This window comes from Sinocyclocheilus anshuiensis, unplaced genomic scaffold, assembly GCF_001515605.1.
Source record: "Sinocyclocheilus anshuiensis isolate Anshui unplaced genomic scaffold, SAMN03320099.WGS_v1.1 scaffold1355, whole genome shotgun sequence".
Taxonomy (NCBI): Eukaryota; Metazoa; Chordata; class Actinopteri; order Cypriniformes; family Cyprinidae; genus Sinocyclocheilus; species Sinocyclocheilus anshuiensis.
Window position 1 is genome coordinate 728,948 of NW_015540070.1, and position 25,330 is coordinate 754,277.

Genomic DNA, 25,330 nt, shown 5'->3' on the forward strand with positions numbered 1-25,330 from the left:
CTAAATATTTATTAAGCCTACAGTATACTTTTAGCCTACAGCATTTTATTTTATTCTTATTTTTTATCTTACTTTTTCAATACCTATATTATTTATATATAATTTTCTTGTGTTTGTATTCTTTAATAATTGCACTGTCCATGGAGCGGACCTGACTTACATTTCATTGCTGGTCATATATTCCCTATATAACCATGTATGTGACAAATAAAAAATCTTGAATCTTGAATCTTGAAGTGAATTCGACATCACAATCACAATTATGAAGCATTAAAAATCAACACTTATTTTGAGATTTGCTATAGATTACATTTAATAGTGTTATTAATTTAACGCTTTTGAAATGTTAAACATTAAAAAAGTGAGTGTTTGATGACAGCAAAGGTAAATGTAAAAATAGAGGAAATTAGCATGAACATTTGAAATATCCAAATATCAACAGATACGAGCTAATATATTAAAAAATATTGGCTGATAACCAAAATGGCTCTATTATATCATATATCCCTAAAACTCAATACTATTATATACAATTACATTCATCTATGTTAATACCCATATTGAGTGAGTATTCCTAATTTGATCCCAGTGCTCTACACTCACTTCTGTGCCAGCGTGACCAGGAACTTCACACACTGATAGCAGCGACTGCTGTCCACATTGTTGCTCTGATGCATCAAAGCTGTGAAAGAACGAGAATCACATATTAATCACAAATTAACTGAATCTTACAAACACTCACACTGATAGAGCCAAATTATATAGTTCTTACCCAAAAGGCCCTTTTCAGATTCAAATGCATATTTGAGCCTCTGAGACTGCAGAGCGTCCTCTATCATCTGACAGGTCAAAGGAAGAGTGGCGTTACATGATTATAAACTATAACAATAAACTGTTTTCAAGACAGCACATGGCCATCACTCACCAGGATCTCTAGGAGCATCTGAAAAACGTTCTTCAGTTCGTGAGGAGGAGCCGTTTCCAGAGGGCTCTACAAGTCACATGAACATGTCATAAGAAAGATTGTTGTAAGTTTATTTTTACACAAACAAAGGCAGGGATCAACTCAACAACTATTTTTCTGCTGAGATTACTTTGGGTTGTATATTTGTATTTTTGTATATGACATTTTTTCACTTTACACAATATACATACAAACTATATATTATAAATAAGTGTACAATAAAATAATAAATCAATAATTATAAATATAAATAAATAACATTTAAATTATTAATAACAAAGTATTAATGCATTTTATTTATTTTTATTAGAATTTAAAATGTCAGGGTACCAACCTTGAGTATGTGTAGGACTCCTAGTGAGAAAGGTTCATTACAGAATGAACAATATGTGATCATCTCTATGAGAAACGACAATGGGCCGGACAATTCACGCATGGCAAACATCACCTGAAAGACATGTGACTCAGTCAGTAGTGTGCAATACAGACAGACAGACAGAGACAGAAGAGAGAGAATAAGAGGCAGCATTACCTCCATGAGATACACCTGCCCTTCCGCTTTGAAGAGCAGCGTGTTGATGTCTGGATGTAGAGGCAGGAGGGGTGAAGATGGAGCCACCAGTCCTGAGGAAGCGTGCTTGAACACTCCTTGAGCTGAACACAGGACAACAGCATTCACATCTCACCGTTACTTCACTCACACAGAGACCCATTAATATCTAAATATACAGAAGACTGCACTAATAAATGAATGTTTTATTCAACTTTGTTGATTATATTTAAATGTATCATTTTTTTAATGTAAACTATCATTCAAATATTTGGGGTCAGTACGATTTTTTTTAAATCACTAAGGCTGCATTTATTTGATAAAAAAAATACAGTAGAAACAATAATGTGAAATATTATTAGAATTTAAAATAACTTGCATCATGTGTCACATGATCCTTCAGAATTCATTCTAATATGCTGATTTGCTGCTCAAGAAACATTCCTGCTCATTATCAATACTGAAAACAAATGTGCTGCTTAATATTTTTGTTGAAATCGTGATACATTTTTATTTCAGTATTCTTTTATGAATATATAGTTCAAAAGAGCAGCATTTGTTTGAAAGATAAATCAACATTCTAAATGTTTTACTGTCACTTTTGATCAAATTAATACATCCTTTCTGAATAAAAGTATTAATTTCTTTCACCCAAAAAAAACCCATATCAATTATAAAATGTATTAAAAAGTATTATCATTTTTCCTCATTGTTGTCATTGTTCTGTGAAAAAGCAAAAAAACTAAAATGTGTAAAAAAAAAAAAAAAAAAAAAAAAGTATTTTCTTTATAGTACACATTAGTATGGAAATTTTTTTGCAAACTACAATTTCCATTTTTTTGTTTACTTTTACATTTTTATGCCCTCATAATAGTTTTCATTAATGATAATAACTTTGGTGTGTGTTCTGAAATCGTGTGTTCTTACCCTCCATCCTCTGACACGTGAGGTCTGTGTGCAGCACGATCAGGGCCAGAGTGTTGTGAAGATGCAGGAACTCTCGAGCCTGTGCTGAATTCCAGCGCCGGTGCTGAAACACAAAACCAGCAGAACATCAAACAGTGTAGGTCAACATGTGCACCTAAAGGGACAGTTCACCCAAAAATTAAAGTTCTGTTATCATTTACACACCCTCATGTTACACACCCTCCAAACCTGTATGACTGACTTAGGAAGATATTTTGAAGAATGTTGGTAACAGTCTTGGTTCCCATTGACTTTCATTGTATTTTTGTCCATACAATGGAAATCCAAGGAACGGAAACTATTTGGTTACCAACATCCTTCAAAATATCTTCTATTGTGTTCCACAGACAAACTCATACAGGTTTGGAAGGACATGAGGCTGAGTAAATGGTGACCAAATTTTCATTCTTGGGTGGACTACCTCTTTAAGCAAGCAGTAAACCTCAATATTTAAAAGCCGCAGAACACTGCAGTACCTGGTTGTTTTGCCGGTTGGGTCCCAGAAGGAAGACAAGCATCCGACGATAAGCAGAATGTTTTAGCAGCAGCTGACACGGCCCACAGCCCTAAAACAAATCATCAGTGAATAACTTACATTTGTTCCATAGGTTCCTATGTGTGGCTTCAGAAGACAGAATATCAGTTGTATGGGCCACTTTTATGGTACTTGTTTTGTTTTTTTTGGAGCTTACTATATATTTTCTTAATGGACATCAGTTAGTGACATCATTGTTCTCACCCTCTGAGCAAAGTTACTGAAGAGGCTGAAGTACTGAGAGCAGTTCTTGCAGTTATCCAGGACGTCCTTATCCAATAAAGAGAGTAGCATGTCCAGAAGACAGTCCAACCCAGCATCCTGGAAGTACAAAGCGCTCTCCAGTGTCTTCTCCAGGATGGTGGCCACCACGACACGGACCTCCCGCACACTGCATTCCAACAGACAGATCCTACAGAGAGAGAAAAACATGTCCTTCATGAGGTTCACCTATTAACAATGTTAATTCAGTTGATTTTCAACCAGTTCTTGCATGAACATGTGGTAGGAGACGCTGGATGTTGGCGTATCTGAGCTGGTTGGGAGGTCTGTGGAAACTTTCCCTGCACAGCCAGCTCTATCCAGGGCGAAAATGTTTATGAAATTACGGCTCCAGGTCTCTATTGATAAGGGAAACTATTTGTTTTGTTGGAAGTGTGTCAGAGCTGGATCATAAAACCATCGGGAACATTCCCTGGCTTCTGCTGAGGTGTTGCATGATAATCGGGATCATGCCCCCCTAAAATGCTAAACTGAGCATCCAATCAGAGTTCTCAGTCGCGCCGTCGCCGATTCAACATGCTGAATTGGGCAAACTGCCGCCGACGTGAGCCCGACGAGAGCCGATGAGTGGAACACACCAAACAAACTAGCCCGACAGATGCTCACCGACGGCGGCTGATGGCCGACCATTATTTCATGGTAACAATATATATAATGATATAGTTATTTTTTCCTTTAAACAAGGTCTTTATACCTTTTTTGTTTTTTTGATACCATATAAATTTCATAATTCTTGTCACCAGGGTCAAAATCAAAAAACTAATACTAGCCTAAATTAAAAAAAATTGAAAAATCAATAAAATAAAAACTCAAGCTCACTGAAGACAAGACAGTCTGCAATTACATAAGAATAAGAAACTAATTACAAACATTAGGACAAAAAATAACTGCAGTAGAACAAATAAATAAGAAATGCTACATACATTGTATAATTAAATGTATAAAAACACTGCATATTCTTCACTGTGTAAATTAAATATATATTTCTTCTTATTAAAGTTACAAAAGTGACTTAGTCAAGAGCAGTGAGAGATTTTCTCTCTTCTGTTGGTTGATTAATATGAAAGATAGACAGCAGGAATATTAGACTGCTGTCACTTTAAGAGCTACCCAGTTAATCGTGTCTACAGGTATATCACCTGCCCTTAATAGATATAAAGCTGTATAGAGATATATGTGTTTCATGTCTGTGTGCCAATAGTCTGGTTAGTTTTACTATTTACTAGCCAGTGGCGATTTTATTGCCAATGTGTGCATAGAGGGTTGGATGTGATGCTCACTTGATTAGCTCCCGCCCTTCAGGTGCCACCAGGTACTGGACCATCCATTGACACGCCTCGCTACTCTTGGACAACAAAACCTCCACGGTAGCAATCCACTCCTCTGTGTCCACCCTGAGAGAGAAGACGTCAGAGTTCCCACAATGATTAAATAAACCGATACAACTGGGAGACTCGTTTAATGAGATATTGACTGAAAAAAGGTCATTTTTATTGTTTGAATTTTTTTAATTAAGATTTTGCTAATATTTTATGTACTTTCATAGTGCATTACAAATGAAGTTTATTTTAAATGATCAATTCTAATTAATAAATAAATGTTTAAAAAAAACATAATAATAAAATTAAATATTTTTTAAATAAAAAAAAAAGAAAAAATTAAATTAAATATAGTCTTTTTTTTCCACCACTAGTTCTTGTCTTTGTAATAGTTTAACAATAATAACACTGTGTGAACAGGCCTTGAGTTTAAGTATTGTAAACAAAAACATCATCCCACCTGAGTTTCTTTTTGGTACGCAGGTATGTGTGGAAGAGGAACTGGACGGCCAGCTGCAGGCTGGTTTTGGCCATGGCCTGATATGATGGATGCTTTAACTTTGTCTGAAAAACAGTATAAAGCTGAAATTTGAGTACAGGAGATATAGAGCACTTATAAAAGAGGCTGAATGCTCAGAGCTTACCGCGTTGACAGAAGCCAGAGACAGTGTGAAGTTGAAGTAATCACTGTTGTAAACGTCTCTGTTCTTCATGAACTTCAGATTTTCATCTCTCACCATCTACAGATCCAAAAATGTCAATTTTTGTCAACATTTTGAGAAAGCAACAAAATGTCTGAAACACTATGAATAATATAAGTATAGTTACAGTATAGTATGAATGCTGTCAGACCTGGAACATTTCTTTTAGTCACATTAGAATTGCAATGCATGAAAAGGCCTTAAAATCGCTACCTGATAGATCCTAGCAGGCATCTTTTCCACAAACAGACCCTTCTTCTCTCCTTTCTTGACCAAGCGTGTGAGCAGGGTGAGGCGGTCATTGTTGGCCCTGGGTGGCCGTGGGGAGGATTGGGGTGAGATCTCCGGAGATGACGGGGCTGACCTGAAGTGAAGGATTAGGAACATTAATAAGTGTATCCATATTCAAACGTTCATGCAGGAAGTAAAACGCTAACTCACAAAGAGAGATCCTCTGCCTCCTGTCTCATGATGCTGACTCGACTCTTTTTGGGCAGAACGGGGGAGTTCTGGTCACTGATGCGCTGGTAGAACAGCATATAGGCATTCCAGTAGCGCCGCCGCACATCCGGGTAGGGGTTAGCTATAGCATGTGAATACAGTGGCAAGATGTTAATATAATATAAACATGAGTGATAATGAAAATGACAATGTGATATTTAATCCATGTAAGACTAAGTTAAGATAAAAATACTGGTGTATTTTACATATTAGTACAAATAAATAAATAAATAAACAAACAAAAAAAAATAAAATAAAATAAAATAAACATATAAATAGGCCTCAGTTTGAGTTCAGGTAAAAGTCAAATTATTATTTTACTGACTTGGTGCTGAAGTAATTTATATGCATTTAAAGAAATATTAATAACTTACATTGGTCATAAACTTTGGGTCTGTACTCTCCTCCAAAACACTCATACTCCAGAGTCTCATCGTTCATGTCAAACTCTTCCACAACATTGTCATTAAACTTATACCAGCGTCCTCGTGAACTACCCCTAAAAGAAAATAAAGCATTGAAAAATGCATATTACAGACATTGCTTAGCTCTGCTTGATCACCCAAACATTCCTTCATTCCCTCAAAAAATGCACCAGTTTAAAGCACCATCATGCTGCCAAGCATCTGGGACAGTTTAAGGCTCTCATAAAAACACTCTTGCCAAAAACAGAAGCACGGCCCCCAGAGACCCATAAATACACATACATACATACACACAGAGGGGCAAAAGACCTCTCAGAAACATGTTTCAGATATTACGTTTGCTCAAGTATGTCCTATATATAGAGTGTGCATTATGGAAATAGACTCTGCAGCAGGGGCGTTTCCTCCGAGGAGGCAAGGGAGGCAGTGTCTCCTCAAAACATTTGAGGAGAAAATAATCGATATTAAAAAAATGAAACAACGCAAACATTACTAGTAAATATGACATTAAAAGTATAAAACTCATTTGTTTTTATAAAGTAACCCTGTCCAACAGCGACACCCGCAGGTAAAGTTACAGCGGAGGCTTGCCTCCCTTCAGTCCATAGACTTACAGAGACCCCTTAGCATGCGGTGACCTTTCTGGGTTGTAATTGAGATGAATGGGGGAAAGTCACATGAGAGGAGGCAATGCCTACATCGCGCTATAATTGGATATGATCAGTTATGATTGAATGTGATTGGTTCGTGTGATAAATCCCGCCTCTTGTTTTTGTGTGAGCTCTCGGCCTGAATGAAGAAAATGATGGCATTATTGACAAAATATTAAGTAAACAACTCACCCGCTTAGATACCACTGCTTTGTGTCACGTCAAAATAAAACTTGAAATGGCCTGAAAACGTGATGACCGTGTGAGTTAGGCTGCGTTTACACTGGAACAAAAAATCCGATCTTTCACTCACATCTGACACAGATCGGAATTTGTTACACACGTGTAAACACAAAAACCCGCATGAGATCCGATTTTTTTGCATCCGATCTGAGCCACTTCCAAATGTGGATTTTAATCGGATACACATCTGATATCTGGACATCCGACCTACGTCTAAACACACATATCCGATTCTCCACAGAACTCCCAATGCGAGGGCGACACGTTTGCTCATACAGATTTTTAATGGCGTTTTAATGCCGGCATGCTGTATGCGCTCGCATTTTATTGAGATGGAAACTTTTTATAGGTAAGAAAAATTGCACAATCAGGAGCTGGTTTTCAACCCCCGCCCCGTGAATTTTGAAAATACAACAGCTAAAAGCTACATATATTTCTCAGCAATGAGGTGATAACTTAGCAGTTTTTGTAATTAAACCGACAAGCTTGTTTGCAATGCTTCACAATCGCTCGCTCGCACGTGGGTGCATCCGTTCGTTCGTTCGTTCTCTCTCTCTCTCCTTAATTCGAATTAATTTCAAATGACCCGAAAATAAGTTGACTATTAAAAAGAACAGCTGCGCATCAGTTCACTATTAAAAAACGGAGTGTCTATTTCACTAAGTGCAAATAGGCCGCCTTGATGGTAGAAGCTATTTACACTAACTCCACCCATCAATGTAAGGTTACTACAAAAGACGATTGCTAATTAACAAGTTCAGTGGTGTATAGTAAAGCGCGTGCCGAAGTCCTTTTTGATACGATCGACCCGGGTTCGATTCCACCCTTTACCGAACTTTTTTTTCTCCATTTTCAAATCGCATATCACATCGGGTAGGTGTAGGGAGGGCTTATATTGTCTTAATACGGTGGCATCCATTTAATAAATAGAATTAAAATTATAATTTACACTCAATATGTTATTATTGCATACTGTCTTATAATGTTCTACAATACTAAGGTGCAGAATATTGTTCAAATTGTTACTGCCTTTATTATTTTGGAATAAATGTAAAAATGCATAAAAACACTATGAAATGTAGAATTATTATTTAAAATATTAAATGAAATAAAAATAATGTTAATAAAATACAAAATATAATTATTTTTGTTCTCTCTTATGTAATGTTTATTTAACCAAGAAAATGCGAAAACATTAAGTGTAACAGGGACATGAATATATATATATATATACTGTATATAACTGCCTCCTCATTTTAAAACACTACCGCATGCCACTGCTCTGCAGAACTTCATAAACGTATTGTTCAACCACAAGCCTTCTGGAATGTTTTAACAGAAGCTTTATGTAACATTTTAATGCATGTCATAATCTCTTACTACTTTTCATACTTTAGTGATTTGTTCCTTAGTAATAAACTCAGAATTATTTCCTTAACGTTTGTGTAGATCAGTGATTCCAAACTTTTGTCAGCCAAACCCCTTTGACCTAAAATGTTTATTTGAAGTACCACCTAAGAAGTTAGGATTTCAATAATTGAACAACATACGTGTTTACAGTTCAACGTGTTTACAGTTCTCTGATGTAGGTTAACAGTCACATGACATGGAGAAAAACAAAATGTTTAATCTTTTTTATTAAATGTTTCATTTTAAAATTATTTTAATCACGGCAACTTGGAATAGTTTTAGCTTGTTAATGGATATGACGATGTTAGTGTGTTTGGTCTTGGTGGATTATATCTGCCATACGCTCCTGCTGCCGCCGAGCAAATATGGACTTGCTAATGCCAATAGATATACAGATATGCGTTGTGAACGTAAAATCTGATGCAGCAAGAATAAAGACACATAAATCCCATAGCAGGTCTAGACAGGTGGAGCTGGGGATGTGGAGGGTTTCAGTGGTTTTTGAAGCAGCAGAGGCCAATCAACTTGTGCCATGCAGTAAATTATGTGATTAGTAGCAGACTGCACGTAAAGGACCTATCAGCCTAGAGTTTCATAACTAAACTAGATACAGCATTTATCAACTCACAAATCCCAGTTTGGAAAATCCTGGTGTGACTTGTAAGGCCTGATAAGAAGAGGTGTGCTACCATCTTCCAAGTCATCAAACTCTCTCCATTAACTTGGGACAGCAAGTAAACACCTAGCAACCACCCTGAAAACCCCACAAACACGTTACCAGACACTCTCTCTTGCCATCTCACCGGCGGTCTTTGATGAATGAGTAATAGTGTCCTGCGTGGGCCTGTCCGCTGTGGACCACCACTCCCACCAGTTCGTAGTTCTCAGAGATGGTGACCTTCTTCCGAGGTGATCCCCCGGATCCAGCCTCGCCCCCTCTCCCGTTCTCTCCATGATCTGCACTTGAATCCTGACGGGCCATTCCTGACACCGTGTACGGCTCCATGTTCAGCACCCAGGGGAACTAAAAGTGAACACAAGTTATTGAAGTATATGCAAATCAATTATATATTACAATTCAAAAGTTTGAGGTTGGTAAGATCTTATTTTTAAATTGATCAAAAGTAAGATTTTTGGTAAGTTACTAGTTGCAGGCCAACACTACATAACATGTGAACTGAAGCAGAGCTGATGCTGCATATAATCTTACTCTGATCTGCTCATCATATTTGATGGACCGGCCACTTTCCCAGTCAAAGCCAAATCGCATGAGGTGGATGACCAGCACGCTGGGCAGAGACTTTATACAGGTCCGCTTCACAGTGGTCCGCTGCAACACAGAATGTGTGAGTACAAAGTACAGCTGTATTTCCCTTCAGTTCTTTATGAATGAAAACACATCAGACTGTACCTTCTCTTTACATTTCTCGCAGTAATAAGCATTGCTGCCATCCAGGACTTCTCCTCTGACAAATTGATCAAGAGAGATCTCTAGACTCTGACAGGACGTCACCCCCAAGTTCAGAGCCATGAACGTCTCCTCACGCTCATACCTACAGAGCAAACCCAAAAACAAACTCAAGTGAATGTTATAAAGAAGTCATGGGTTTGGAATGATATTTGAGTGAGTAAACAATGAGCTGATCCTTTAAGGCTTACCTGTGTGGGCAGTCTTTGCATATCTTCTGATCAGAGAAAATGCCCTGGAATGTGTTCTTGAAGATCTGCTCTCGACTGATTTTCTATAAGGGTGAAAATGAGGAGAACTGAAAACACACTTCAGACTGTGTATGAGCACTTGAGTATGCAAGGGACTTCAGGTGAGCTGTACCTTTAGATGTTCATCAAGCTGATCCACCAGACTGGTGAAGAACTCATAAGCGTCCTGCTGTTCTCGCACGTATAATTCTTTATTCCACATCTTAAATATCTGCATCAAGACCAACCAAGTGATGACAACAATGAAGTACTTAATTTTCATTAATTGAAATAAAAAATAAACATTAACTTACATAAAATAAAATATCGAATATAAAAAAGCCAATATTTCTCATTTGTTTCAATTGTACTAAAATAGTACTAAAGCACTGCCGCAGAGGGACAGCAGGGTTTTAATGAGGCGCAGGTGTCCGGCCAGCAGGATGTTGTCTGCCTCGCTGGTCTCCAGCTCGTTGGTCCAAGTGGGCTCGAAATTATCAAGCCAGCTGATCTCGTCCTCCAGCATGGCCGCAGGACCGATCTGAAGCTGCTCCATTTCTGATGCTGAGAACATGAAACATATGAGGCTGAGCTTTTCTAAGGGAATCCAAAAATTGTTTTTAAATTGCACAGGACTAAAGCAAGTGACACTCTCATTTTTAACTTGCATAGAGGGAACAAAACAGGATTGAACAAATGGCTCAGTGAATTGTTCAGCTGACGTTAATAAAATATTGATAATCTCATATAAATATTGATCACTGAGCTTTTTATTTAATGCTCTTAAATAAAAAAAAAGGTCTTTTCTAGCAATAAACAAAAACGCAATGTTTTTTTTTACAGAAAATGTAAATAAATGTGTATATATACACAGTGTTAAAACATGCCTCTTTCCAACCTTTTTGGAATGTGTTGCAGCTGTCAAAAACAAAATTTGTTCATATTTACAAAATACATTTACGTTGGTCAGTGAAAACTTTGGAAATCTTTTCTTTGTACTTTTGTCAATTAAATAAAAGTTAAAGATAATGAACAAATCACAGATTCTTGATTTTATTGCATTTTACAAAACGTCCCAACTTCTCTGGAATCGGGGTTGTACATATAAAATCATACTGTAGGCAGAATGAGTAACAGGGCTGGAAATTTAGCCTTAAACCAAGCAATCATTCAATAGGGACTATCAAGTCTGGGACTAAGTGTTGATTAAGTAGTTGAAGAATAAAAAAAAAACCGGAACGGTCGAGAGAAGATATATATATAGTCTGCATTTTGTAACAATAACGTGGGTAACAGGGTTTAAAACTGATAATTGCAGTCAACACCAGAAAACTGAAGGGGACTCATTGTTTTTTCTGCCATGCTGTAGAAAGAATGTTGGTAACACTTTCTATGAAGCCCATATTTATAATACATTATAAGGGTATTCTTAAGGCATTATAATGAATGCATAATGCATTTTAAAAGACCTTATAATATGTTATATCATCTTATAAATAATCATAACAACAATTATAATACGTTATAATGCTTACGCATTTGTGGTTATAACGTTTAAGATTATGATTATTTATAACACACAATGAACACCATATTAAATCTACTTTTACATTTATAATGGGTTATATATCTTGACATTGTTTATTTAAGATCTGCACAGTATCTTACTACATCTTGTAAGAGGTTAGGTGTGGAGTGTTATTTGAGTGTTCCCTGTGAGGCTAATATTAATTTTGATATGAGCTACTTAATAATTTCAACTGAAAAAAATGCAATGTTTATATGTTAGGTTACATTTTAGTTTGATGGTCCCTTTAGTCTATTGACTATAAGCAACTTTGCAACTACATGTCAACTAACTCTCATTAAAGTATTAGTAGACTTAGGTCAAGGTTAGGGTAGGTAGAATGAGACATACTACTAATACTCCAATGACTGCTAGTTGACATGTAGTTGTAGAGTTACTTATCAACAGCTGTCTAAATGGTACCATCAAAATAATCAAACTGATATTACAGTAAAAATATTTCAAAGCAAATGTGTCATATTACACATTCATCTGACTTGATATCTGATCTTATGGCTGTTTGAGAAAAAAATATTATTATTATTATTATTATTACTATACTTATAAGTGGTCTTTAAATGCTTTAAGTAAAGTAGCATAATAAAGATGACGATATGAGACTTATAATACTTTATAACTATGAGAAATATAATCCATTGTCACTTAAGTGGATGCAACATGTTCACTGTGTTATAAATCATCATACTCTTAAAAGCTATAACCACAAATAAGTAAATATTATAATACATTAAAACTGTTCTTATGAATATTCATAAGATGATATAAAACATTATAAGTTTTTTTTATAATGCATTATGAATTCATTATAATGCCTTAAGAATACCTTTATAATGTATTATAAATATGGGCTTCATAGAAAGTGTTATCAGAATGTTTTAAAGAATGTTATAATTTTTTTTTGATAGGGAAACAGCAGGGCTGCAAGTAAACAAAAATGTGGGACAAAATGTTTTCGCAATTAAATTAGTTAACAATTACAATTAACTTTTACTACAATGAACTACAATTATTATAATCAAAATTATGGGATAACTGTGAATAATCAGAAAATACATATTGGGAGACCAAAGCATCTTATTCATGAAAACTGACATTTATATGATAAACTTCATTTGAAAATAAGGCAGAACACTCACTGGTCAGGTCATCCAGTAGTTGGCAACGCAGGTCAAAATACTCTGTGCATTGTGAAAGCAACCTAAAAACAAGGTCATTAGTTTAGCTTAGTAGATATTCAGAATTTCACAGCATTTCTAAAGTCTAGTTTTTTAATTATTTTGTGGGCCTGTTACAGTAAGAATTTAATTTAGGTCTCATTTGTCATTATACACTTAGAGAAATAAGATTTCTAAATGGTCTCCTAAGAGACAAAAAATCATGTGTTTAGTGTGTTGGACCTTTGGTTAACACCCCTCATGATGCTGGTAGGGGACCAGAGAGGAAGTTGGGCTGTCAGAACCACCTTCAGCAGGAAGAGGTTGGGCTTCTGGAGGTCAGGGTACGCAGAGGTGTCCGACTGACTGAGAGTGTACAGCTGATCACACGCCACCCGTCGGACCTGTGAACAGAGGAGCTTAGATGTTTGGACTCAGAAGTCATAGTTAAGAGACAAGTCTAATTTTGTCAGGACTACAGCACATACACTGACCTCGCCACTGGGCGACCCCAGAAGAATATCGATGATGAAATCATTCACAGAAGGCAGAGTGTAAAATGAAGCTTGAAAAAGAACAGGAAACAAAGCAAATGCGTAAGTGTTTAGATTTTTGCTGACTTTATTTCACATCCTAGTGTTTTCTTCTTACATAGCTGTTGGCAGCGTAGCTGAAGGCATGTGACGAGTAAAGAGAGCGCTTCTCGTGCAATAATAGTGTCTTTGATGGACACAAACAGCTGTTTGACGCATATCCCAGCCTGCAACGTGGTGACCTCTCCCTCACTGCCCGAGCTGCAGTTACTTCCTGCAACACACACGAGCACAAACATTTAGAGAGATGCATAAGTCCGACTAGAAGACAGACTATAGTATCGTTTAGAGTCTCACCTGTGCTGCTGACCCTGCTGCGGACACCCAGAGGAAGAAGCGAGTTGGTCGTCTCTCTGATTGGCTGGCTGCTGCCAACAAGGTCCAGTCGGCCTGCAGCTGCCGCCCAGGTGAGCCTCATGAAGCACGCCACTGTGGATTTGAAGTCTCCCACCTCCATTGTCTGAAATGACAAACCAGTGAAGTCAGATAGGGTTGGAAATAAGTCATTTAGTAAAGCATCCGATGCTTTCTCGCACCTGTATAGCGACACGGGCGGCTGGCATGATTTCTTCCACTCTGATGGAGGACCTGTCAGACATGGACACCTGCCTGTAGGAGGACTTCTCAGGAGTTCCACAGACGGAGAGCTGTCGGCCGCTCTGCCGCCCGGTGTTACGGAACGGTCGAGAGGACAGAGTGTCCAGACCTTCCTTGCTCAACTCCTCATCGAACATACTAGGCATAGCCTGCCCTACCAGCAGGAACCTGCAGGGGGAGACAAAAAGCATGTCTTTTAACAAAGGCTAAAGTCAAAAGTAGGGCTGGCTGATATGACCTAAAACTGAACAATTTACCTCGATTGTGATTATTGAACAATTAGGGATGTAATGATTCACTCAACCCACGATTCGATTCACGATTCGATTTTCTCACGATTTTGTTTAACAAAATGAGATCTGAATACATTATACAGTAAATGAAAATTTTATTAGGCTATTGCTGCACGTTTCTTTGTGAAACTGAAATATAACAAAACTAAATTGAAATTTAAAACAAACCCCAAATCAAATAAGTTACACAAATAAAAGAAATCTCTTCATATAAACAAAATAAGGCTTTGTCTGTGCTCTTTCCATTTAAAATTAGAGGCAACCACTGCATTTTAATCATGATCCAAACAAAGATGCTGCATACATTCAACATGAGCAGTTTTTAGTCTAAATTAGACTGTATAATTTAGAAATTTGAAGCAAAATTGGTCTGACTTTAGTTTTGTGAAACTATACTACATAAAACATATCTGAACTAGGGCTGTGTATCACCAGCAAAGTCACTGGTTTCACGATTCAATTCGATTACGATTATCATGTCAACGATTCGATTCAATTCGATTTCACGATGCATCACAATGCATCACGATTATATCAAATTTATTTTGTCAATTTTTATTAAATTATATAAGCAGGCTACTTTTTAAAATAATTATGTTAATTAATTAATTAATTATTGTTAAGAATTAAAAGTAAATATAGCTTCAAAACATACAAGCAAATATAAAGTAATGAAAAGACAATTACAAGTGATAAACATAAAGCACTTTCAGTATCTGGGAGGGCTTTAAGTATCAAAAGTTTACAGATAATCATAGTTATGGGTTGTTGTTTTTTCCACAGCATTATTGCCATTTGATTTTTACTGATGAGATCATAGACACTGGTAGCTTTAATAGACTGCATTCACACTAATGCACAGATCTATTTCCACATATCAGCTGTTTTGTCCTGTTCTGAAAACATAACTGACTGCGTTTACATCAATTTCGTATCATAAAAGTAAGATGCAAGTGCATTTAACCGCAGCCGCGAGCTTCAGACAAACAAACACAAAGCACACATGAAAGTCTGTCAGTACGTGAGTTTCGTGCATCTAATACGTACTGCATTCCAAACGGCAGAAATAAAAGCATATCTAAAGTAAAAGACTAAAATAACAGCGAGTGGAATCACTGTCAAGCAATGCACACGTGTCTCACAGCGCATATTCTGTGCAGTGAAGCCTGCCGCGTTTGTCTCTAGCGCACACACGTGCCACATGCGGGAAAAAGCCAAGCTCCGATTTAAAAATAGAGAGTGCATTTTTTCAAATGAGAATGATGTCATAGGCTATAATCGATTATGGTCTATTACTGCATCGATGCAGACAATTAGTTTCGACACCCCTATTATATTCTGAAACATTATTAATACATTTCTTATGAACCATGGAAATATGGCAAAAAGTCTATGGGATGTTATCAAAGACACGGTTTTTAATTTTCATCCGGGTCAATAAATGACCCAAACAGAGCACAATGGTCTTTAAAGCAATATTATTATGCTGCTCATCGCTTGGAGTGCTGAATCCAGTGAGAAAGAGTGAACAAAACAGAGAAACAGGGAAAGAGAAGACAGCCAGACTGATAAATGAGACTGCACCTGGCCAGCTGCAGGCAGATGGAATAGACTCCTTGTCTGGTCTCGTAGTCCACCTCAGAGGGGATGGAGTCTCTCTGCATGACGTTAACCACCAGACTGAGACATAGAGAGACAGAGAATGCACCGCTGAGATAATTAATGATTAAAATACACAGCCACATTACGACTGCAGAATTATCAACACGAGGAGCAGTGCAAAAGCGGGTAGAAAGCAGACGGCTACCTGAGACCTCCCGCTTTGAGGAAGTTCTCACAGAAAGATTTGACACTGGTCTTTGCCATTTCATCATCAGATGTGGGCATCAGCTTGGAGCTCAACACCTGTAAGGAGGACAGGGGTCAGTGCGTGAATATAGAAAAAGCCTAAAAATGATTGTTCTCTCAACATATGGTTTTATTTTAAAATTCATTTTTATAACTTTTGCAACCCTGTTACAAAAATGTGGGAATTTATATACATTGGTTTTTATTTCCTAGCAATAAATATAAATAGATAGATACATTTTATTTGGGAAAAGCAGATTTATATTATTTACACTACCATTCAAAAGTTTATCATTTAAAATGTAATTTATTCCTGTGATGCAAAGCTGAATTTTCAGCAGCCATTACTGTCCATTTTGTGTGACATGATGTTTTAGAAATCATTCTAATATGCTTATTTGCTGGTCAAGAAAAAATACACTTATTATTAATGTTTAAAACAGTTGTGCTGCTTAATATTTTTGAGAAAACTGGGATGTATATGTCGAAATAGGTAACAAGGTTGAAAATTAAGCTTTCAATCATCTAGATAGTTTGGGACCAAATGTTGGTTTGTAATTTTTGATAAACTGTTGATACATTTTTTTTTTTATTTGTTTCTAATTACAGCTTTGGTAACAGTTTAATCAAGAAAAATGATTTATATACCTCCAGGTTATAGAGCACTCTGAACGTAGACATGCCAGGGGCAGATGAACGAAACAGAGACTCCAGGATGGACGCTGCACTCTGCTGATGCTGCTGTTTACTGGACAGAGATGGAGACTTTGAGGCCTGAGAACCAGACCCCAGTGTAAACAGAGTTTTCTGATGGAAGAGAGAGAGAGAGAGGGAGTTATTCACTGTCTGCTAGACTAGAGGACACCGTCCTCTGTGTGCACCCTACTAAAAACAAAAACACTGTCACATGACTGTTACAGTGCTCAAAATGCTGAGTCATTCAGCCCGTGTTCAACTCTGACTCTGTTTCACCTAAAGTACCAGTCACACCTACTTATTCTTTACCATTACAGTTTCCAAACAGTAAACTCATCAAAACTATTAAATAATTCCCATAATTAAATTCATGTTATGTATTGACCATAAATGTTACACAGATGAAAAGTACTCTTTTTTTTTTCCAAAGAAATTAACACCTTTATTAAGCAAGGGTGCATTAAATTGATCAAACGTGAGAGTAAAGACATTTATAATCGTACAAAAAATATTTATTTCAAATAAATGCTGAACAGTAGTTTGAACAGTAGTTTAATTTTGTTTTATACAAAACATTTGAAAGTTTTTAAAATGATCAGAAACATCAATTTAACTAGCTAGAAAAAAGTTGAACTTGCTATCTAATCTTGAACTGACACATTTATGCACTTTTCTCCAAGTTAAAGAGTGGCTTTCAGGTACCTGGTGACTCCAGACGCTGGACTCTTTTGGCACAAAGTTATCAAGGGCGTCCTGCACCTCTGGGTCAGTCGGGATAAGCAGCAACAACTTCCTGACACGCAAAGTTATTCTGGACAGGGACAAGAAGGCTACACAGTTATTACAAGTCAAATGAAATCACAAAATACACACAACATATGCCCGCAAAGGGAAAGGAAAAATCAACCATTAAATGAATGAAGAAAAAACAGGTTTACTAAACCATACAAGTGAGTAAATAATGACAATTAAAATTTTGGGGTGAACTATCCTTTTAAGTAATTGCAAAACTTGCATGGGTTGTGGATTGTTTACCTGGGTTCCTCCAAATTGGCGAGCTGATAAAGCATCTCAAAGACATTACACACCAACGCCATGACCACACCAGGAAGAGATTTCTCCTGCAATCACACACATGAGGATAATAAAGTAGGTTGATGAGGTTAATAACTTAGATTTGAGATAAACTACTGTTCAGATCAGGTCTGTAAGGTTTTTTCTTTTTTTTTGATGAAAAGTTACTCTTTTGTAACATAAAAACTGCTGTACTATTTCAAATAAATGCTGTTCTTTTTAACTTTCTACTCATCAAAGAATCAAAAGAATGTTAAGCATCACAACTGTTTTCAACAAAAAGTGTTTCTTGAGCACCAAATTAGCATATTAGAATGATTTCTGAAGGATCATATTACAATTTCATTTATGAATTTTTTTTTTTAATATTACAGTTTTTCATTTATTTATAATCAAATACATTAAGCTTTGGTAAGCATAAGAGACAAAAACAAAAAATCTTACAGACCCTAAACTTTTGAAGGGTAGTGTGTGTATTCTGTATAAAAGTGTGTATATCACTTATAGCTCGATCCAATAAGCATTAGCAAATTGTGTGAGTTGTCAGTCCAGTGAGTGAATGTACCTGCTCCATAGCATACGCGGAGTTAAAGACCCCGCTGCTGCTGGAGCTGGCCGAGGCAGAGCTGTCCGCTGAACTGCCTGATGGAGTGCCTGTTCCTGAGCTCTTCACCGTCAGACTCTGCTCATCAGAGAAACCCAGCTGATTCAACAGCTTCTGGTCACGATTCATCGTCAGCTAGAATTTATAAAGAAGACTGTTAGCATGAATCCATAATACAAACAGATATAGGTTAATATGAAGAGCTTGTTTAATATGAACTTTTATAAAAATGCTTAAAATATTGTTTAAAATGCTTAAAATATTATTATTATTTTTTTTTTTAATGAAACATTTGAAAGTTTTGAAGTTCAGACTTCTGTAGGCAGTTATTTCAAAATGCCCAATTATTGGCCATTTTAGTAACAAATATTTTAACTAAAACTTAAACCAAAACTAAACCTATTTAAAAAACATTTTTGTTAGTGGAAATAAAGATAAAATAAAATATAAATATTAGATGAAAAACAAACAAATACGTGTACCGTTACACCCCTAATATTTAAAAAAACAAAACCTAATAAAATTACAAAGCTAATTCAGACCAATAAAAACTATAATAGTATATAAAAATACTAAAATAACACTGGTAACAATCAACACAAACAAACTATGTTTATTGTTCTCTCTCTATAACTAGGAAAACTAGCCCTAGTTTCAGTTTTCACTGTCATTATCAATAAATAAAATCAAAGCTTAAACTATTAAAAACATTTTTGTTTGATGAACAAAACCTGAAATAAAATGAAATATAAACATTAGATGATAATTAAATGAAAATTAGACATCTTACCTTAGCAACTAACTGAAACAAGTTTAACTAGCTGTAATAAAACTAAAATTGAAATTAAAAAAACGAGCAAATTAAAACTATTTGGAAATATAAAAAAAACGAATAAAAATTACAAAAGCATATGACAGAATTACAAAAAATGTAACAAATGAAAATAAAAATTGAAAACATAAAAATAAAGGCTTATTCAAAATATGAATGAAAACTAAAATAGTACATAACACCAAAATAACACTGGTAACAATAAGCAATACGAATAAAGAATGCTTATTGTTAACTATAATTAGAAATCGGTCTGAGAACCAAGCCTCCACATGCGGTCATAATAGCTGCCACATTCTCACAGAGTGCTGGCCTGTGCTGTAGGAGTGTTTGGCACCTGTGCACCGCTCAGATATGACTGCGACCAATCGCAGTTAGTGTTTGACTCACCATGCTGTCATTGGCAAATATCTGCACATTGTCCACCGGACAGCTGAGCTGCTCGGCTATCTTCCATCTGATGCTGCCTATGGTCTCGTTGCTGTGGGCCTGCACACATTCACATCAACACAAACACATAAGGGCCGTTTCGATTCGTCCATTCAAATCAGGCACAGCAAATTCCAGTCAGTCAGTTGAGTCACGATCATCCAATAGACTGTTGTTTATTAATATCACATTTGGTTTCTCACGCCGAACCTCCACCTGCCATTTATCAATGCTCCTCTATTCTCCAAACAGGGAGAATGTATATCAAGTCTTCCATTTATATCAACCCTGTTTACAGTCTGTCATAAGTGTGTGCATTTGAGTCATGAGCGCCAGAACTGCAAGAAGTGTGCGTGTGTGCATGTGATGTTACCTCCAAGGTGAATGTGTCTTTGGTAGATTCGTAAGTGATGTGAAGTGTAACAGGATGGCCGTGGAAAGACGCTCCATGAGGTAGAATAGTTCGAGGAACAGAATACAGGTCCTGAAACAGATCCAGCGGGACAACAGTCAATACCATGTGACCTGGAAACTCATTTTCCATTTCAAACCAGTGTGAAGATATAATCATTTAAATGCTGGCTGTCATAACATTTTTTACGAAATCAGCTCTACAGATTCAAATATTTTTAGATATTATAAATTTATAATATAAAAAAAATTATTATACATTTTTACTTTCTATTCATCAAAGAATACTGAACAAAATGTATCACAGTTTACACAAAAATAATAATCAGCACAACTGTTTTCAGCATTGATTATAATAATAAATGTTTCTTGAGCAGCAAATCAGCATATTAGAATGATTTCTGAAGGATCATGTGACACTGTAGACTGGAGTAATGATGCTGAAAATTCAGCTTTGCGTCACAGAAATAAATTACATTTTAAAATATATTCAAATTAGTGCTGTCAAACGATTAATCGCATCCAAAACAAAGTTTTTGTTTACATAATATATGTGTGTGTACTGTGTATATTCATTATGTATATATAAATGCACACACATACAGTATACATTTTGACAATATTTTCACATATAGTTATATTCATATAATTTATATTATATATAAATATACACAGTACACACACATATATTATGAGAACAAAAACTTTAATTTTGGATGCGATTAATCATTGACAGTGCTAATTAAAACAGTAAGTAGTTATTTTAAATTGTAGTAAAAAAGAAGTGTATATTAAATAATCAAGACATCAATAATAGGAATAAAATCTAGTATATGTTATTATATTACATATAATATATTAGAATTATTTCTAAAACATATTAGTATACATTATTAAAATATACAAAATGATACATTTGAAAAACATATTATATTAATTATATTAATATATTTTTCCTGCTTACTAACAAGCTATTGAACCACTTTCCTGAGGTAAATGTAACATTAGATGAGCTCCTGCATATTTTACAGCAATAAATCTGCCATTTCAAATCATTTTTCCACGAATAAGCATTTCAATTAATTGGCAAATGAATTCCAGCAATAAGCTACAGAGCTTCATATTACATGATTTACTCAAATTCATAGATTAGACAAAAGTGCTACGGTCCAAAAGCACTTCCTGCACCAAATGTCTGTCAATAACCGACCAATTAGCGTCTGTTAGACTGAACGGGTGTCAAAATGTCTGCCTCTTTCTCTGAATACGTGCAGGAATCAACACCGTATCAGATCTCTTTTGCTGTGTTCTGGTATGATTATTCCTGAATGCACTAAATGGCGTGACAGACTCTATGCCAGATTTCAGCACGGAACTGAACAGCTAGAGAAACGGGGAGACTGTGAATGTTGCAGTCAACCAGTGATCAGATTTCATCATTCCACAGCTGCGAGTCTGACAACTACCTAACACATTAAGAGAATTAATTAGCAAAGTCTGTCGTTCAATGATGTTGCTACATTTGACTTTTACAGCTTGCTGGTTCCTTCGCTGAGACTGACTGATGCTTTCAAACAGAGATCAACTGTAAGTCATTTAAGATAAGTATTAATGCATTAGAGCTCTCACCTCTATTGTGATGACATAACGCTCTGCCAATAACAGAAGTCTCTCAATGATCACTAGTTTACTGGACCTGAGGACAGAGATGGTTATGAACTTCAATACATTTTATGTAATACATATCAATCTTGATATTAAATGACATCAGTCTTGATATTAATGATATCAAACTCTTTCTGAACAACCTTCAGATCAATTAAGACTTTAATATAAAGTCCAATGCAACTAAAGGACAAAGTATTAAATGTGGGATAAATGTAAGTTGTTGAAGATAAAACAAAAACAAATAAAAAATAGAACAAAACAAAACAAAAAATCAACAAAAAAAAACAGAATAGAACAATAAACAGAAATCAATACAACAAAACAAAAACAAACAAAAAACAATAGAACACAAAAAACAAAAATCAATACAAAAACAAAACAAAAACAGAATAGAACAAAAAGAAATCAATACAAAACAAAAAATAACAAAAACAGAATAGAACACAAAAAACAAAAATCAATACAACAAAACAAAAACAAACAGAATAGAAAAAAACAAAAATCAATACAACAAAACAAAAACAAACAAACAAAAAAACAGAATAGAACACTAAAAACTGAAATAAATACAACAAAAACAGAATAGAACACTAAAAACTGAAATAAATACAACAAAAACAGAATAGAACACTAAAAACTGAAATAAATACAACAAAAACAGAATAGAACACTAAAAACTGAAATAAATACAACAAAAACAGAATAGAACACAAAAAATATCAATACAACAAAATACAACAAAACAAAACAGAAGACAAAAAGAAAAAATCAATACAACAAACGCAATACAATAAAAGAAAACAGAAGACAAAACAAAAATCAATACAACAAAAAAGCAACAAAACAAACAAAACAATAACTGTACATAGTCCCTTCTGTTCTAGCTTTGGTATGGTTTAAGTTTAATAAAAGTAATGTAAAAGTGCTTTACTTAAGACAACGAAAATGCAGCCAACAACATCAGCTGGATCTCATCAACTGATCTGAAAGCTGCTCAATTGGCCTCAAAACTAGTCCTCATACCTGGATGGAGATTGCACTGATGTGGCGACCGTTGGCATAGCAGTGGCTGTCAGCATCTTGGTTGCCCGGGTAACAGCATGTGTGAGGGTCGGGCCGCCCAGCGCAGAGCTAGCAGCCTGTGTGTGATGTAAGAATGAATTTTATCACAATCATCATCACAAGGGAGGGAAGCGGGAGTGTGACAGTGTAACACTCACCTCCAATCTCTTATAGCAGTCAGCAATGAATTTCTTATGAAGAGATACTGAGTCCTGCAAAAATTACACAAAGAAAATGTTAATTAACTGCAAAATTATGGAATAGCAAGACTCAAATAATGAAGGTTTGACTGTTTACCTTCTTCATTTTGGGGTTGAGGTTAATGTAGCTGTAAGTAATGATGAGATGTATGGCTTCATTAGCAATGTCCTCGTCTGGAGATTCCATCGCAATCCTCCAGATGAAGTCCATCCCAGCCAGATCCAATCGCTCCACACACTGAGAGAGACAATCATATGTTTTCACCTGTCAAGACGGGATTTTCTGACCCATTTCACTGAGAACAAGCAGAAATCTCATACCAGTTGTGTTCCCTGCCGTTTGAGACGGTGGTCACTGAGGTTCACATTCTCAAAAAAGGTCTTGAAGAGGTTAAACCCTGTAAAACATTGATGAAAGACCACAGAAAACTCACACACTCATAGTACCCCCTTTATGCAACTTCCCCCTATGGTGCTAACAAGGCCATTTTTTTTCTTTTGCAAATTTAGCACAGTAAGCGCAGTGGTTTCCTGCAGATGTACAGGAGACGTGCAATACTTCAAGGTGCTATAATGTGGAAATACTGTGGTTTTTAAGTGGAAGCAGTGAGTGAACTCTTTGGTTGAACTTTTACCGTTCATAGTGATCTCATAAGGCTCCAGCTTGAGGATCTTCTCTTTAAAGAGCTGCTGTTGAACGTCACTCTCTAGATCATGCTGTCCCTTAGTGAACCATTCGAAACACATCTACAGCAAAGTTGAACACCATCAAAACGACATACTTTTTCACAATAACAAAAAATCAGCAGTTAGTGAGTATTTGCAACACCAATTTTTATACCCCGGAACTGAAAAATCATTAAACACACTACATTTAACAAGTTGGTAAAAATAACAAAAAACACAATGGCGTTTAAACTTCAATCCAAAGCATGTGTGGCTTCAGCCGCTTTTCTTTTTAAGGACCATGATTAAACAGCATAATTACATGCAAAACAAACAAAATAAAACAAATAACAAACCAATAAACAAAACAAACAAACAATAGAAGCAAAGCAAAAAAAAAAAAAAAATAAATAAAAATCAAAGCCAAGCCAAACCAAACCAAAACAAAACAAAACAAAACCACACCTCTCGATCCAGCTCGCACACATCCATGCTGGACACCAAGCATTCCCAGATCTCTTTGGCTCTATTCCAGACCAGGTACAGACTGGCCTCTTGCAGGAAGAATGCAAGGAACTTCAAATGACCCTCCAAATACTGGAAAAAAAAAAAAAAGAAAACCCCCCAAAACAAAACAAAAAAACAACAACATTAGATAGATAAAAAAAAAACTACTTCTCTTTTTTCATTCTTACCAAATGAGAGGCAAAACATGAGTCACTTTGGTAGTCTACAAATATATTTTTGTACTGTGCTAATGTTTGTGTCAAACAGCAATATGATTCATCTTTAAAACAGAGGAAATTACTAGACTTTGCTTACACTATCTTAACTAGAAACTAGAAGTCGACCGCCTTTTTTGGATGTTGTAGATGACTAAAAGAATGCATATTTTATTTGCTACATGTTTGTGAACCGCTGGAGGGAAAAAAAATAATTAATACCATATTTTATTGTTATTATTTTCCAAATATGTACCAAAAATGTCAAGGTTCATAGTACTGTTTTTTAATAATTAATTTAAAAATATTTTATCTAATAAAACTTAGATTTGCACTGCTTTACATTATTTGAAATTAAGCTTCTTTCACACCTTAGTACTTGTTATCGGCAAACTCTATTTTTGACTGAGCTGTAATATAAACAATGATTAAATTCTTCGTATCACAAAGAGATAATGGACTTGTGGCAGTGCACCTCCTGATAGGAGTACCGCCCATCAACCAGTGTGGACCCAGAAAGACCATTGGATCCAGCGACGGACACTGCCAAGCGATGACATGACACCAGAGAGCCAGTGATCAGCTTCACTATCTCAAAGTTCTTCTTCAGGTCCTGGATTATACTCTGATACAACATAAAATATAATCC

General features: G+C 35.8%; 1 protein-coding gene across 1 annotated transcript in view; it reads right to left on the reverse strand.

The window, feature by feature from the left end:
• The window catches only part of LOC107687191 (ubiquitin carboxyl-terminal hydrolase 24-like), a 79,997-nt gene that overhangs the window by 2,616 nt on the left and 52,051 nt on the right, over window positions 1-25,330 (reverse strand). The window contains exons 19-60 of the mRNA XM_016484423.1: window positions 25,157-25,306; window positions 24,425-24,556; window positions 23,929-24,040; window positions 23,615-23,691; window positions 23,391-23,531; window positions 23,252-23,305; window positions 23,055-23,170; window positions 21,993-22,059; window positions 20,326-20,436; window positions 19,914-20,012; window positions 18,653-18,826; window positions 18,049-18,134; window positions 17,716-17,824; window positions 16,966-17,124; window positions 16,277-16,374; window positions 16,054-16,149; window positions 14,116-14,344; window positions 13,877-14,039; window positions 13,638-13,793; window positions 13,481-13,551; window positions 13,230-13,390; window positions 12,969-13,030; window positions 10,627-10,808; window positions 10,378-10,515; window positions 10,206-10,288; window positions 9,958-10,099; window positions 9,757-9,876; window positions 9,350-9,570; window positions 6,193-6,317; window positions 5,759-5,900; window positions 5,531-5,681; window positions 5,261-5,356; window positions 5,077-5,180; window positions 4,578-4,691; window positions 3,220-3,427; window positions 2,957-3,046; window positions 2,442-2,544; window positions 1,497-1,618; window positions 1,299-1,412; window positions 926-991; window positions 773-839; window positions 604-682 (exon numbers count right to left, since the gene is read on the reverse strand). Coding sequence (XP_016339909.1) covers window positions 604-682; window positions 773-839; window positions 926-991; window positions 1,299-1,412; window positions 1,497-1,618; window positions 2,442-2,544; window positions 2,957-3,046; window positions 3,220-3,427; window positions 4,578-4,691; window positions 5,077-5,180; window positions 5,261-5,356; window positions 5,531-5,681; window positions 5,759-5,900; window positions 6,193-6,317; window positions 9,350-9,570; window positions 9,757-9,876; window positions 9,958-10,099; window positions 10,206-10,288; window positions 10,378-10,515; window positions 10,627-10,808; window positions 12,969-13,030; window positions 13,230-13,390; window positions 13,481-13,551; window positions 13,638-13,793; window positions 13,877-14,039; window positions 14,116-14,344; window positions 16,054-16,149; window positions 16,277-16,374; window positions 16,966-17,124; window positions 17,716-17,824; window positions 18,049-18,134; window positions 18,653-18,826; window positions 19,914-20,012; window positions 20,326-20,436; window positions 21,993-22,059; window positions 23,055-23,170; window positions 23,252-23,305; window positions 23,391-23,531; window positions 23,615-23,691; window positions 23,929-24,040; window positions 24,425-24,556; window positions 25,157-25,306 — 5,090 coding nt within the window. The remainder of the gene's footprint in view (window positions 1-603; window positions 683-772; window positions 840-925; window positions 992-1,298; window positions 1,413-1,496; window positions 1,619-2,441; window positions 2,545-2,956; window positions 3,047-3,219; window positions 3,428-4,577; window positions 4,692-5,076; window positions 5,181-5,260; window positions 5,357-5,530; window positions 5,682-5,758; window positions 5,901-6,192; window positions 6,318-9,349; window positions 9,571-9,756; window positions 9,877-9,957; window positions 10,100-10,205; window positions 10,289-10,377; window positions 10,516-10,626; window positions 10,809-12,968; window positions 13,031-13,229; window positions 13,391-13,480; window positions 13,552-13,637; window positions 13,794-13,876; window positions 14,040-14,115; window positions 14,345-16,053; window positions 16,150-16,276; window positions 16,375-16,965; window positions 17,125-17,715; window positions 17,825-18,048; window positions 18,135-18,652; window positions 18,827-19,913; window positions 20,013-20,325; window positions 20,437-21,992; window positions 22,060-23,054; window positions 23,171-23,251; window positions 23,306-23,390; window positions 23,532-23,614; window positions 23,692-23,928; window positions 24,041-24,424; window positions 24,557-25,156; window positions 25,307-25,330) is intronic.